The 13,667-nt window shown below is 44.7% G+C and overlaps 1 protein-coding gene across 1 annotated transcript; it reads right to left on the bottom strand.

Annotated features, from left to right (window-relative positions):
- Positions 1 to 347: 347 nt before the first annotated feature.
- On the bottom strand, positions 348 to 13,461 carry LOC143933497 (uncharacterized). Its single transcript, XM_077456410.1, has 2 exons — positions 12,359 to 13,461; positions 348 to 4,025 (listed from the first exon to the last, which is right to left on the bottom strand). Exons 1-2 carry the CDS (start codon positions 12,989 to 12,991, stop codon positions 3,891 to 3,893), a joined length of 768 nt encoding a protein of 255 aa, XP_077312536.1. The 5' UTR covers positions 12,992 to 13,461; the 3' UTR covers positions 348 to 3,890.
- Between the last annotated feature and the right edge of the window lie 206 nt (positions 13,462 to 13,667).

Here is a 13,667-nt window from a genome sequence, read left to right as displayed (position 1 = left end):
TCTTCCCTATTCAGTACTGCGCTACTTTAACTGGCAATTGCGAGGTCATGAAACACTGCACCCAAATTAAATTTAAAAAAATTAAAAAAATTCACACAAATGGAGTTTTCATTTGGTGGTATTTGATCACCACTGTATTTTTTATTTTATAAATATATATATATATATAACTGGGAAAAAAAAACAGAAAATTCTAAAAATATATATTTTCTACATTCTGTTATAAAACATACACAGTAAAGAAAATAGTTTTGAAGGTGCTGATTAATACACAATTAACCTCTTTTTTTTTCTTTATATATACAATACATTTTATTGTGAAAAAAAATAATAATACACAATTAATGTTAAAATGTAACCATTTTTTATTTCATATTTTTTTTCATATTTTTTTTTTTTATTTCATATTATTCATAACCATTTTTTTATTTCAGATTTAATTCAAAATTTTCATTAAAACCATAAATCTCATTTGTTCAGATCAACAAACATAGTTTACATATTCAATTTTCCAGTACATGCGACAATCACAACATGTTTCTCCAAATGGTTTTCAGCTTCTTCAGGACTTTATCAATCTGAACTGTATGACAAACTATCTACAATAAGATACACATATTAAAGATTCAAAAAATAGTCTGCATGTATATACTGGAGTTAGAACAAGAATTTAAATCACATATATTTTTTTTACACTTGTCCTAAGGCATTTGTACTGCACATCTAGTAACACGCAGGCTGTTTTTAAAATTAAATTACATACCTGTTGGATCATGATAATATGATCAAAGAAATATTGCTGATGTTTATAGCAAAAACTGGAGCCTGATGAATAGGTGACCACGGGGGGGGGGGGGGGGGGGGGGGCAATTTTTTTTTTTTGAGATTTATGGTTTTAATAAATATTTTTCATATAATATGAAATAAAAATGGTTACATTTTAACCGCTTCAGCCCCGGAAGATTTTACCCCCTTCCTGACCAGAGCACTTTTTTTTTGCGAATTCGGCACTGCGACGCTTTACCTGACAATTGCGCGGTCGTGCGACGCTGCACCCAAACAAAGTTGACGACCTTTTTTTTTCCCCCACAAAAATAGATTTATTTTTGGTGGTATTTGATCACCTCTGCGTTTTTTTATTTTTTTTGCTATAAACAAAAAAAAGAGCGACATTTTTGAAAAAAAAAAAAAAAAAAGCAATATTTTTTACTTTTTGTTATAATAAATATCCCCCAAAAAATATATTAAAAAAACACTTTTTTTCTAAGTTTAGGCCGATATGTATTCTTCTACATACTTTTGGTAAAAAAAAAAAAAATTGCAATAAGTGTATATTGATTGGTTTGCGCAAAAGTTATAGCGTCTACAAAATAGACGCTATATGTTTTATGGCATTTTTATTATAATTTTTTTTTTAGTAGTAATGGCTGGCGATCTGCGATTTTTATCATGACTGCAACATTATGGCGGACACATCGGACACTTTTGATACTATTTTGGAACCCTTGTCATTTATATAGCGATCAGTGCTATAAAAATGCTGACACTGGCAGGGAAGGGGTTAAACACTAGGGGGCAATCAAGGGGTTAAGTGTGTCCTAGGGAGTGATTCTAACTGTGGGGAGGGGGGATGGGCTAGCTAGGACATGACAGCGATCACCGCTCTCGATGACAGAGAGCAGGGATCCCTGTCGTGTCACAAGGCCGAACAGGGAAATGCCTTGTTTACATAGGCATCTCCCTGCTCTGTGGCTCCGTGACACAATCGTCAGGGAGACCGGCGAACATCGAGTCCCTTTTGTTGCCAGCGGTTTAGACATTAATGGCTGTGTGTTGAGTTATTTTTGAGGGGGCGGCAAATTTACACTGTTATACAAGCTGTACACTCACTACTTTACATTGTAGACAAGTGTCATTTCTTCAGTGTTGTCACATGAAAAGATTTACAAAAATGTGAGGGGTGTACTCACTTTTGTGAGATACTGTATATACAGTATCTCACAAAAGTGAGTACACTCCTTCCACAAGTGCCCCCCACGGAAAGCGGCTCTCCGTAGGGGCACCCGATGAAGAGGAGGAGCCAGGAGTGCTGGAAGGGGGGGACCCCAGAAGAGGAGGAGCCAGGAGCACTGGGAGGGGGGACCCCAGAAGAGGAGGAGTCAGGAGCACTGGGAGGTGGGACCCCAGAAGAGGAGGAGCCAGGAGCACTGGGAGGGGGCCCCAGAAGAGGAGGAGCCAGGAGTGCTGGGAGGTGGGACCCCAGAAGGAGGAGCCAGGAGCACTGGGGGGGACCCCAGAAGAGGAGGAGCCAGGAGCACTGGGAGGGGGGACCCCAGAAGAGCAGGAGTCATGAGCACTGCGGGGGGTCCCCAGAAGAGGAGGATCAAGGCTGCTCTATGCAAAACCCTTGCACACAGGAGGTGTGAGAGAAGAAAAGACTTACAAAAATGTGAGGGGCGTACTTACTTTTGTGAGATAATGTACATTTTTTTTTTAGTTTTTTTACTATTTTGGGCCAGTTTTCCTTTGATAATAATAAATAAAATAAAAGTCAGGCGCTATGCATTACCATTTCCCACCAAATAAAAGCCCAATTTGTCCTTGTGTGGGCTCCACCGGACTTTTTCCGCCGGAAATTCCGTCGCAAAAAATTTGAGAGCCGGATCTAAAATCTTCCAACAAAAAAAACCCAATCAGACTTTTTCCGATCGTTTGTAGAGAATTCCGATCGGACAAAGTGCCACGCGTGCTCAGATCAAATCACGAGACCGAAGCTATTGGCTACTGGTCTCTACGCAATCCCGTCGTGCGCACACCGAACGTCACTACGTTCCGAATGATCGGATTTTCCGCCAACTTTGTCCGACCGTGCGTATGCAAACACCAGTTTCGCCCCAAAATCTGTTGAAAAAAAAAAATCCGACGGATTTTGTGGTCGGAAAAGGTCCGACCGTGTGTGCAAGGGCAAAAGATGCAAAATTGTGCTGAGGCATTAACGTTTGTTTTACCCTCGGGCGCAAAGGGGTTAAATAGGATTATTGACGAAGCTTGGCTCTTTTTTTTTTGAAACAGAGAAGAGTGTGAGCCCCTGGCAGGTGTTTATTTCAGTTTACGTTACTTCCGGGAGGGTGGCTCCTCCCCAATTCCACCCAAAAATAGAAAAAGGAAAAACCTCCAGTCGGGGTCAAGAAGTAAGATGATTACATTGAAGAGTTTGAGCCCCTGGCAGGTGTTTATTTCAGTTTAAGTTACTTCTGGGAGGGTGGCTCCTCCCCAATTCCACCCAAAAATAGAAAAAGGAAAAACCTCTAGTCGGGGTCAAGAAGTAAGATGATTATATTGAAGAGTGTGAGCCCCTGGCAGGTGTCTATTTCAGTTTACGTTACTTCCGGGAGGGTGGCTCCTCCCCAATTCCACCCAAAAATAGAAAAAGGAAAAACCTCTAGTCGGGGTCAAGAAGTAAGACGATTACATTGAAGAGTGTGAGCCCCTGGCAGGTGTTTATTTCAGTTTACATTACTTCCGGGAGGGTGGCTCCTCCCCAATTCCACCCAAAAATACAAAAAGGAAAAACCTCTAGTCGGGGTCAAGAAGTAAGACGATTACATTGAAGAGTGTGAGCCCCTGGCAGGTGTTTATTTCAGTTTACGTTACTTCCGGGAGGGTGGCTCCTCTCCAATTCCACCCAAAAATACAAAAAGGAAAAACCTCCAGTCGGGGTCAAGAAGTAAGATGATTACATTGACTGAGAGATCTTCAAAAAGTTTGTAAATTAGATTCGGAGTTCGTATTGTGTCCACCGGGGGGAGCTTGTCACCCTGGTGCAGATCGGTGTCCAGTTAGCCAGAGTAATAGGAAGGGTAGTAGTAGTAGTATGAGGGGTACGAGGATTAGTACACAGACAGCACGATGATAATAATAATAATAGCAATTCCCAGCAACATGGCGGTCAAGTTGAAGCCGAGAGCCAGGCGGGATTTTCTCTTCGCCGATTCCCAATCCTGGTACTTCTTAGCAGAACGCGTCTGTAAAAGAGAATGAGATATTTGAATGCTGAGTTGCAAAGTTATAAACATTTTGATACATTTAAAGAGTAATGCCCCCGCGCACGCGGTCGGACTTTTTTCCGACTGAAAACGTGCGATCGGATCGCGTTGTTGGAAAATCCGACCGCGTGTGTGGGGCTCCATCTGACTTTTTCTGTCAGAATTTCCGACACACAAAGTTTGAAAGCAGGGTCTAAAAATTTTCCGACAACAAAATCCGATCGTTTAAATTCCGAATCGCGTGCAGACAATTTCCGACGGACAAAGTGGCACGCGCGCTCAGAAAAAAAATGACGAGGGCGAAAGCTATTGGCTACTGGCCCTCTTTATAGTCCAGTCGTATTCGTAAAACCCGTCGTGTTCTACGTCAAAGCGTTCCGAAGCGGTCGGATTTTCCGACAACTTTGCGCGACCGCGTGTATGCAAGACTAGTTTGGGCCAAAATCCGTCGGGGAAAAAAAATTCCGAAGGGTTTTGTGTCGTCGGAATCTCCGACCGTGTGTACGGGGCATTAGTCTTTAACCACTTACTTACTGGGCACTTAAACCCCCCTCAGTCCCAGACCAATTTTCAGCTTTCAGCGCTGATGCACTTTGAATGACAATTACGCGGGCATACAACACTGTACCCAAATGAAATTTTTATCATTATTTTCCTACAAATAGAGCTTTCTTTTGGTGGTATTTAATTACAGCTCGGAGTTTTATTTTTTGCTAAACAAACAAAAAAAGATGCAAAAAAATCAATAAAAAAAAATCATGTTTAATAGTTTGTTATAAAATTTTGCAAACAGGTCATTTTTCTCCTTCATTGAAGTGCGCTGATGAGGCGGCACTGATAGGCTGCACTGGTGGGCACTGATAGGCTGCATTGGTGGGCACTGATAGGCTGCATTGGTGGGCACTGATAGGCTGCATTGGTGGGCACTGATAGGCTGCACTGGTGGGCACTGATAGGCATAGTTAAGGCGACACTAATAGGCACAGATAAGGCGGCACCGATGGGCACAGATAAGGCGGCACTGATGGGCACAGATAAGATGGCACGGATGGGTGGCACAGATGGGTGGCACGGATGGGTGGCACTAAGGGGCACTGATAGATGGGACTGATGGGCACTGATAGGTGGCACTGATAGGTGGCTCTGATAGGTGGCACTGCTGGGCACTGATGGGCGGCACTGCTGGGCACTGATGGGCACTGGTAGATGACACTGATGGACACGGATATGTGGCACTGGGGTGCAGAACCTTTGTTGAGGCAGATTGTGGGCACTGCTGGGTGGCACTGTGGGCACTGCTGGGTGGCACTGCTGTGTGGCACTGTGGGCACTGCTGGGTGGAACTGTGGGCACTGCTGGGTGGCACTATGGGCACTGCTGGGTGGCACTGACGGGGGCACTTATTTTTGTATCATCTTTATTGATGAGGGGGCAGGTGGGCACTGGCAGGGGGCAGGTGGGCACTGGCAGGGCTGGCCGTGATCGGGACTGATGTCCCGATCACAGCCGCCGGTGATCGGCTTTTTTTTTTCTCCTCGCGCTGTCAGTGCGAGGAGGAATAATAGCCGATTACCGGCTCCATTATATCACATGATCAAGTGTCATTGGCTGACAGCTAATCACGTGGTAAGGGGTCGGGATCGACCCCTTGCTCTGATCGGTGATTAGGCGAGTCTCATAGACTCGCCGATCACAGAGCGCAATGCGCGCACCACTCAGGGGGCGCGCAGGCCGCTCGTGCAGGGGACTACGTCAATAGACGTAGTCCCGGAAAAGGAGATCCGCGCTGTAGCCGTCATTCGGCTATAGCGCGGGTCCCAAGGGGTTAACCATTTAAGGACCGAGCCGTCACCGCAATTCAGAACGGTCTGAGTTTCCGACAACTTTTGCGCGACCGCGTGTATGCAAGACAAGTTTGCGCCAAAATCCGTCGGGAAAAAATCCAAAGGATTTTGCCGCCGGGGCATTAGTCTTTAACCGCTTAAGGACCGAGCCTCTTTCTGAGATTTGTTTTAGGTTTTTTTTATGCTAGAAAATTACTTGGAATGCCCAAACATTATACGTTTTATACATACACTGTAGAGAATAAAATGGCGGTCGTTTCAATACTCTCTTTCACACCGTATTTGCGCAGCGGTCTTACAAGCGCACTTTTTTGGGGGAAAAAAATGCTTTTTTGAATTAAAAAATAAGACCACAGTAAAGTTAACCCAAATTTTTTTTATATTGTGAAAGTAACGAATAGTACCCCATCATTGGTGTCAGTGGGAGGAATAATGCCCCATCATTGGTGTCAGTGGGAGGAATAATGCCCCATCATTGGTGTCAGTGGGAGGAGTAGTGCCCCATCGTTGGTGCCAGTGGGAGGAATAGTGCCCCATCGTTGGTGTCAGTGGGAGAAATAGTACCCCATCATTGGTGTAAATGGGAGGAATAGTGCCCCATCATTGGTGTCAGTGGGAGGAATAGTGCCCCATCATTGGTGTCAGTGGGAGGAATAGTTTCCCATCATTGGTGTCAGTGGGAGGAATAGTGCCCCATCATTGGTGTCAGTGGGAGGAATAGTTTCCCATCATTGGTGTCAGTGGGAGGAATAGTGCCCCATCATTGGTGTCAGTGGGAGGAATAGTTTCCCATCATTGGTGTCAGTGGGAGGAATAGTTTCCCATCATTGGTGTCAGTGGGAGGAATAGTTCCCAATCATTGGTGTCAGTGGGAGGAATAGTTCCCAATCATTGGTGTCAGTGGGAGGAATAGTGCTCCATCATTGGTGTCAGTTGGAGGAATAATTCCCCATCATTGGTGTCAATGGGAGGAATAGTGCCCCATCATTGTTGTCAGTGGGAGGAATAGTGCCCCATCATTGTTGTCAGTGGGAGGAATAGTGCCCCATCATTGTTGTCAGTGGGAGGAATAGTCCCCCAAAGGCGGGATAAAGTCAAGCAAATGGCCACAGTCTGGAGACCACTGCTCTAGGGAAGAGGAAGTTGGAAATTGGTAATCAGGATTGGGTGGAGGGTTTCTGTATCATATGACGGCTCAGCGATTTCAGGTTTATAGAAACTGAACCAACTGGTTCCTGGGAAATGAATGTATTTCATCACCGGAGGGAGATATACTGTAGCTACGAGGGAAAGTTTTCGTTTGACTTCCATCACATGACACACAAACAGAAATTGCCTACAAGACATTCCTCCCCATCCCAGGGGTCACATGTTCACATGGTTGCAGTGGTCTTATCACCGATCACTAAATACCTGAATCGCGAAAAGACGACTGTGATTACAATCTGTCTCATACACATAGCAATATGATTGGACTATTTTACAATTGATTTCATTAAAAAGAAAAAAAAAAAGAAATATATATATATATATATATATATATATATATATATATATATATATACACACTATATTTCCAATAGTTTTTCTATTAACCACTTGCCGACCGCCGCACGACGATGTACGTCGACAGAATGGCACGGGCAGGCATAAGGGCTTACATGTACGTCCTTGCCTGCTCGCCGGTCGGGGGCCCGATCGGGCCCCCGCCCGGTGCCTGCGGCGGTCGGTATTCATTCGGGAGCGATCCCGAACGAGGGGACGGCCATTCATTCATGGCCACCCCCTCGCGATCGCTCCCGACGAATGAAAATGTCCCGTGACATCACTTCCTCTCCTGCAATGTAAACACAGGAGAGGAAGTGATGTATTCTCTCCTCCGTGTCGGTATTTTTCGTTCCGGCACCGAGGAGAGAGGTTCGGTGAGTTGCACCAACACACCACACATACAGTAGAACATGCCAGGCACACTCACACCCCCCCTTTACCCCCCGATCACCCCCCCAATTACCCCTGCCCCCCCAGTCACAGTGACACCAATTGCTTTTTTTTTTTTGCATTGGTGTCATTTGTGACTGTAATAACTGTTAGGGCAGTTAGGGTTAGCCCCCTTTAGTTCTAATGTGCCCCCCTAACCCCCCCAATAAAGTTTTAACCCCGTGATCACCCCCCGTCGCCAGTGTCACTAAGGCTGGGTTCACATTGCAGCGGTTTATGAGAACGGATGGGATTCGCACCGCACTGCAGTGCAAATCACATCCGATCTCTGTGCGATTCGAGTTCAGCCATACAGATAGTATGGCTGAATTCGTGTCGCACCCGCCGCAAACTCGCACGGGACCCTTTTTTTGGCCCGCAGCAGAATCGGATCGCATGGGTGTTCACACCATGCGATCCGAGTTTGCAGATCACACTGCGATATGCGAACTGATCTGGGGGTGTCATTAACATTTCACTGACACTCCCAGCAGTTCGCATAGGGCAGTGTGAACTGCCGCCGGGAGGCATGCGATGCGGGAACCCGCCGCGGATTCGTGGCGTTCCCGCATCGCTCCAGTGTGAACCCAGCCTAATAAGCGATCGTTTTTCTGATCGCTGTATTAGTGTCACAGGTGACGCTAGTTAGGCAGGTAGGTATTTAGGTTCACCGCAGCTTTTTATAGCGCCAGGGACCCACATATACTACCGCATAAAGCCCCCTGTTTGCCCCCTAGTTAACCCTTTCACCAGTGATCACCATATAACTGTTACAGGTGACGCTGGTTGGTTAGTTATTTTTTTTATAGTTTCAGGGCACCCGCCATTTATTACCTAGTCTCACTAGTGTACCCCTAAATTTAGGGGTGTCTACTTTCCAAAATGGGGTCATTTGGGGGGGGTTTGTGCCATCTTGGCATTTTATGGCCTTCAAAACTGTAACGCCCTTAGAAAGCCTGAAGGCGGTGCTTGGTTTTCGGGGCCCCGTACGCGGCTAGGCTCCCAAAAAGTCCCACATATGTGGTATCCCCGTACTCAGGAGAAGCAGCAGAATTTATTTTGGGGTGTCATTTCACATATGCCCATGGCATGCGTGAGCAATATATCATTTAGTGACAACTTTGTGAAAAAAAAAAAAAAAAAGTTTGTAATTTTCCCGCAACTTGTGGCAAAATATAAAATATTCCATGGACTCAACATGCCTCTCAGCAAATAGCTTGGGGTGTCTACTTTCTAAAATGGGGTCATTTGTGAGGGTTTTGTGCCATCTTGGCATTTTATGGCCTTCAAAACTGTAATAGGTAGTCAGGAGTGAAGTCAAATATTTACGCCCTTAGAAAACCTGAAGGCGGTTCTTGGTTTTCGGGGCCCCGTACGCGGCTAGGCTCCCAAAAAGTCGCACATATGTGGTATCCCCGTACTCAGGAGAAGCAGCAGAATTTATTTTGGGGTGTCATTTCACATATGCCCATAGCATGTGTGAGCAATATATCATTTAGTGACAACTTTGTGAAAAAAAAATAAAAAAAAATTAAAGTTTGTAATTTTCCCGCAACTTGTGGCAAAATATAAAATATTCCATGGACTCAAAATGCCTCTCAGCAAATAGCTTGGGGTGTCTACTTTCTAAAATGGGGTCATTTGTGGGGGTTTTGTGCCATCTTGGCATTTTATGGCCTTCAAAACTGTAATAGGTAGTGAGAAGTGAAATCAAAAATTTACGCCCTTAGAAAGCCTGAAGGCGGTGCTTGGTTTTCGGGGGCCCTGTACGCGGCTAGGCTCCCAAAAAGTCCCACATATGTAGTATCCCCGTACTCAGGAGAAGCAGCAGAATTTATTTTGGGGTGTCATTTCACATATGCCCATAGCATGTGTGAGCAATATATCATTTAGTGACAACTTTGTGTAAAAAAATAAAATACATTTTTTTTTGTCATTATTCAATCGCTTGAGGCAAAAAAATAAAATATTCAATGGGCTCAACATGCCACTTATCAATTTCCTTAGGGTGTCTACTTTCCAAAATGGGGTCATTTGGGGGGGTTTTGTACTGCCCTGCCATTTTAGCACCTCAAGAAATGAGATAGGCAGTCGTAAACTAAAAGCTGCGTAAATTCCAGAAAACGTACCTTAGTTTGTAGATGTGACAACTTTTGCGCAAACCAATAAATATACAATTATTGACTTTTTTTTTACCAAAGACATGTGGCTGAATACATTTTGGCCTAAATGTATGACTAAAATTGAGTTTATTGGATTTTTCTAATAACAAAAATTAGAAAATATCATTTTTTTTCAAAATTTGCGGTCTTTTTACGTTTATATCGCAAAAAATAAAAATCGCAGAGGCAATCAAATACCATCAAAAGAAAGCTCTATTTGTGGGAAGAAAAGGACGCAAATTTTGTTTGGGTACAACATTGCATGACTGCGCAATTACCAGTTAAAGCAGCGCAGTGCCAAATTGTAAAAAGACCTCTGGTCATTTACCAGCAAAATGGTCCGGTCTAAAGGTGGTTAAAAAATACAGATTTTTACATGTAAGCATCCCATGTCCAGATAAGCCTGATCTTAAAGAGATTTCTGATTAGCAACCAAAATTGGATCAGAATCAAGAGCGTCCCTCTACATGTGTATGTCTGATATTCGATGACACGCAATGTCATCTGGATAGAAAATGTCATATTTAATTGAATTTTCAATGCCCGTTACTATATTGGCTTTATCTACATGAGTGCAAACAATGTGGCTCCTGCAATTTTACCAGCTTTCTTGGTGGCAACTCGTAAAATCCATTAAGACTCTATTGTGTCCTGCTTCACTATCTGGAGCAGCCTTTCTCAACCTTTTCAACACAGAGGAACCCTTGAAATGGTTCTCCGGTCTCGAGGAACCCCCTGCTAAAAAATAGAACTCTACAACTCATGATACATTAGTGTGATGGTCAGTGGGAAGAATGGTCCTTACACTTGTGGTCATTGGGTAGAATGACCTCCTTACAGATAGCTAAAAAGATCAATGGTGTCGGTGGGAACTTATCTGAGAGGCAGAAATTGCCTAATGCTGAAGGAACCCCTACAACCTCTGGAGGAACCCTGGTTGAGAATCATTGATCTGGAGTATAAATAAAGTTTTGTTTATTTAACCAGTTCCCGACCAGCGCACGACGATGTACGTCGACAGAATGGCACGGGCAGGCATATTGGCGTATATGTACGTCCAATCTTCAATGCCGCCCGGCCATCGGGAGCGCGCCGCCGGCGGCGCGCTCCCGCGCTGGTCGGGACCCCCGTGAGTCCGCTTCGCGGGCCCTGCGGACTCGATCGCCGCCAAGTCTCACGGAAATGCCGTGTAAACAGCATTTCTCCATTCTGCCTAGCAACTAGTGACGCTGATCTCTGCTCCACGTGATTGCTAAATGAAAGCCCAACCCCCCCCCCCCCCCCCACAGTTAGTAACACACCCCTAGGAACACTTAACCCCTACACTGCCACCCACTGGTTAACCCCTTCAATGCCAGTGTCATTTACACAGGAATCATCGCATTTATATAGCAGTGATTGCTGTATTAACTGACAATGGTCCCAAAAATGTGTCAAAAATGTCCGATGGGTCCCCCACAATGTTGCAGTCACAATAAAAATCGCTGATCGCCGCCATTACTAGTTAAAAAAAAAATAATAATAAAAAATTATTAATAAAAATGCTATAAAACTATCCCCTATTTTGTAAACGCTATAACTTTTGCGCAAACCAATCAATAATCGCTTATTGCGATTTTTTTTTTACCAAAAATATGTAGAAGAATACGTATCGGCCTAAACTGAGGGAAAAAATGTTTTTTTTATATATTTTTGGGGGATATTTATTATAACAAAAAGTAAAAAAATAATGCGTTTTTTTCAAAATTGTCGCTCTATTTTTGTTTATAACGCAAAAAATAAAAACCGCAGGGGTGATCAAATCCCACCAAAAGAAAGCTCTATTTGTGGGGAAAAAAAAGGACGTCAATTTTGTTTGGGAGCCACGTCGCACGACCGCGCAATTGTCAGTTAAAGCGACGCAGTGCCGAATCGCAAAAAGTGGTCTGGTCTTTGACCAGCAAAATGGTCCGGTCTGTAAGTGGTTAAAGACATCTATTCCTGGTAATAAGACTTTCTCATTTTTTTTATTAGCATTAGAGATCTGTTGAGTCAACCAAGTGTCAACTTGTCTTCCAATAACCCATCAGGGACCTCTACACTCAAAAAACTACATTTAGTCAACACGCTCCATACAAACAACAACTGAATATCTGCTTTTTGCCACATGCTAAAGAGGGCACTGGTCCTCTTACCATTGACGCCACGGCTCTGGCTCTGCAGGTGCCATGTGAACCACCAGTGGAAATGTAGATCTTGAGCAAAAAGCATGCTATAGCACTTACTTTTATAAACCCTGAAGGACGTTCAAGGAGGTCAATGGCAACCAAGTCTACCCAACATTTCTTACCTGAAGGCTGAAGATAAGCGCCACTATGCCAAAAATTAAGCAACAACATAAAAGGTTCAGGATGGACCACGGCAAATAGTCCCTGCAAGGGGGCGGTGTATTGGAGAACACGGTAGTTTGTGTGGTCACCACCATTGGTTGGACGGTATTAACCATCATTGTGCCTGGATATGGACAATTCTGAGGGTACTGCTGTGGAGGCATCATTCCCGGAACCATGGCAAATTGAGGAGAAGGAAATGCCATGGGTTGAGGCATGACCGTTCCGGGCGCCATTGGTTCGGAGAGCTGCAGTGTTAAGAATTGCGAGTTAGACATTGGAGGAGGCATTTGAATTTGTTGATGGTTCTTGTTGGGTTGTGGAAGAGAAATGCTCGCTTCTTGCGGATGCGTCCATCCTGGGTTGTTGCTCGGGTTGTTGATGTAATAGGGAGGAGGATTGCCCACACCTCCTGGTTGCATGTCTGGAAGTGTTTGAGCGTATTTCGGTGGAGGTGGGTAGGATATCCCCTGTGTGGCGTCCATCTCTGGAAGGGCCTGTTGGCAGCCCGATGTGGCATTGTCGTAGCACGGTGTGGGATTGTCCCGTTGACCAAAGTCTATAGATTCATAAACGTTTCCCTCTATGGACATGACGCCCTTTGGATATTATTGCGTTCGGTGAATTTGCCGGCACCCTGCTGGTAACTCTTCTGCTGCTGCTTCACCGCCGCTTTGTAACCAGTTGTGTGACTTTTCTTTAGAAATAGTCCAGTTTCTTTGCAATAAGCTAGCCTAAATATAGAACTAGGCGGACCCGGCCACCTGAAAAAAAAATTTCAGTAAAGAATGCATTCCTCACCAGATTGCTCACGGTGAAAAAGGTCGATGAACAGGAACGAGTTTTTCTAACTTTCTGAAAATTTGTGTTGCACAATAAGAAATGGCCCCCAAGCATCCTGGAGCAGTAGAAGTTGGCACTGGGACCACCAATGCTCCTGTGCCAAGGCTCCTGCTCCTCTGGGGGCATTTGGACTAGTTCCTTAACCTGTCCTTCCACACATCATTAATACAAATAATGAACAATTGGGCAGAATGGACCATGCGGAGAGGGAATTTAACCACTTGAGATCCGCACTATAGTCAATTGACGGCTACAGCGCGGATCTCCTTTTCCGGGACTACGTCTATTGACGTCGTCCTGTGCACGAGCGGCCTGCGCGCCCCCTGAGGGGCGCGCGTGGCACGCTCTGTGATCGGCGAGTCTACGAGACTCGCCTGATCACCGATCCGTGCAAGGGGTCGATCCCAACCCCTTATCACGTGATCA

Source organism: Lithobates pipiens, unplaced genomic scaffold, assembly GCF_037356315.1.
Source record: "Lithobates pipiens isolate NorthernLeopardFrog02 unplaced genomic scaffold, aLitPip1_a1.2 Scaffold_27, whole genome shotgun sequence".
NCBI classification, from domain to species: Eukaryota; Metazoa; Chordata; class Amphibia; order Anura; family Ranidae; genus Lithobates; species Lithobates pipiens.
This window is presented reverse-complemented; position numbering and strand designations above follow the sequence as displayed.

Excerpts from the sequence above, each read along its gene's own strand:
- LOC143933497 (XM_077456410.1), bottom strand. The coding sequence starts at position 12,991 with ATGTCCATAGAGGGAAACGTTTATGAATCTATAGACTTTGGTCAACGG. Across the intron at positions 4,026-12,358 it reads CGCTTATCTTCAGCCTTCAG|ACGCGTTCTGCTAAGAAGTA; the intron begins GTAAGAAATGTT and ends TCTCTTTTACAG.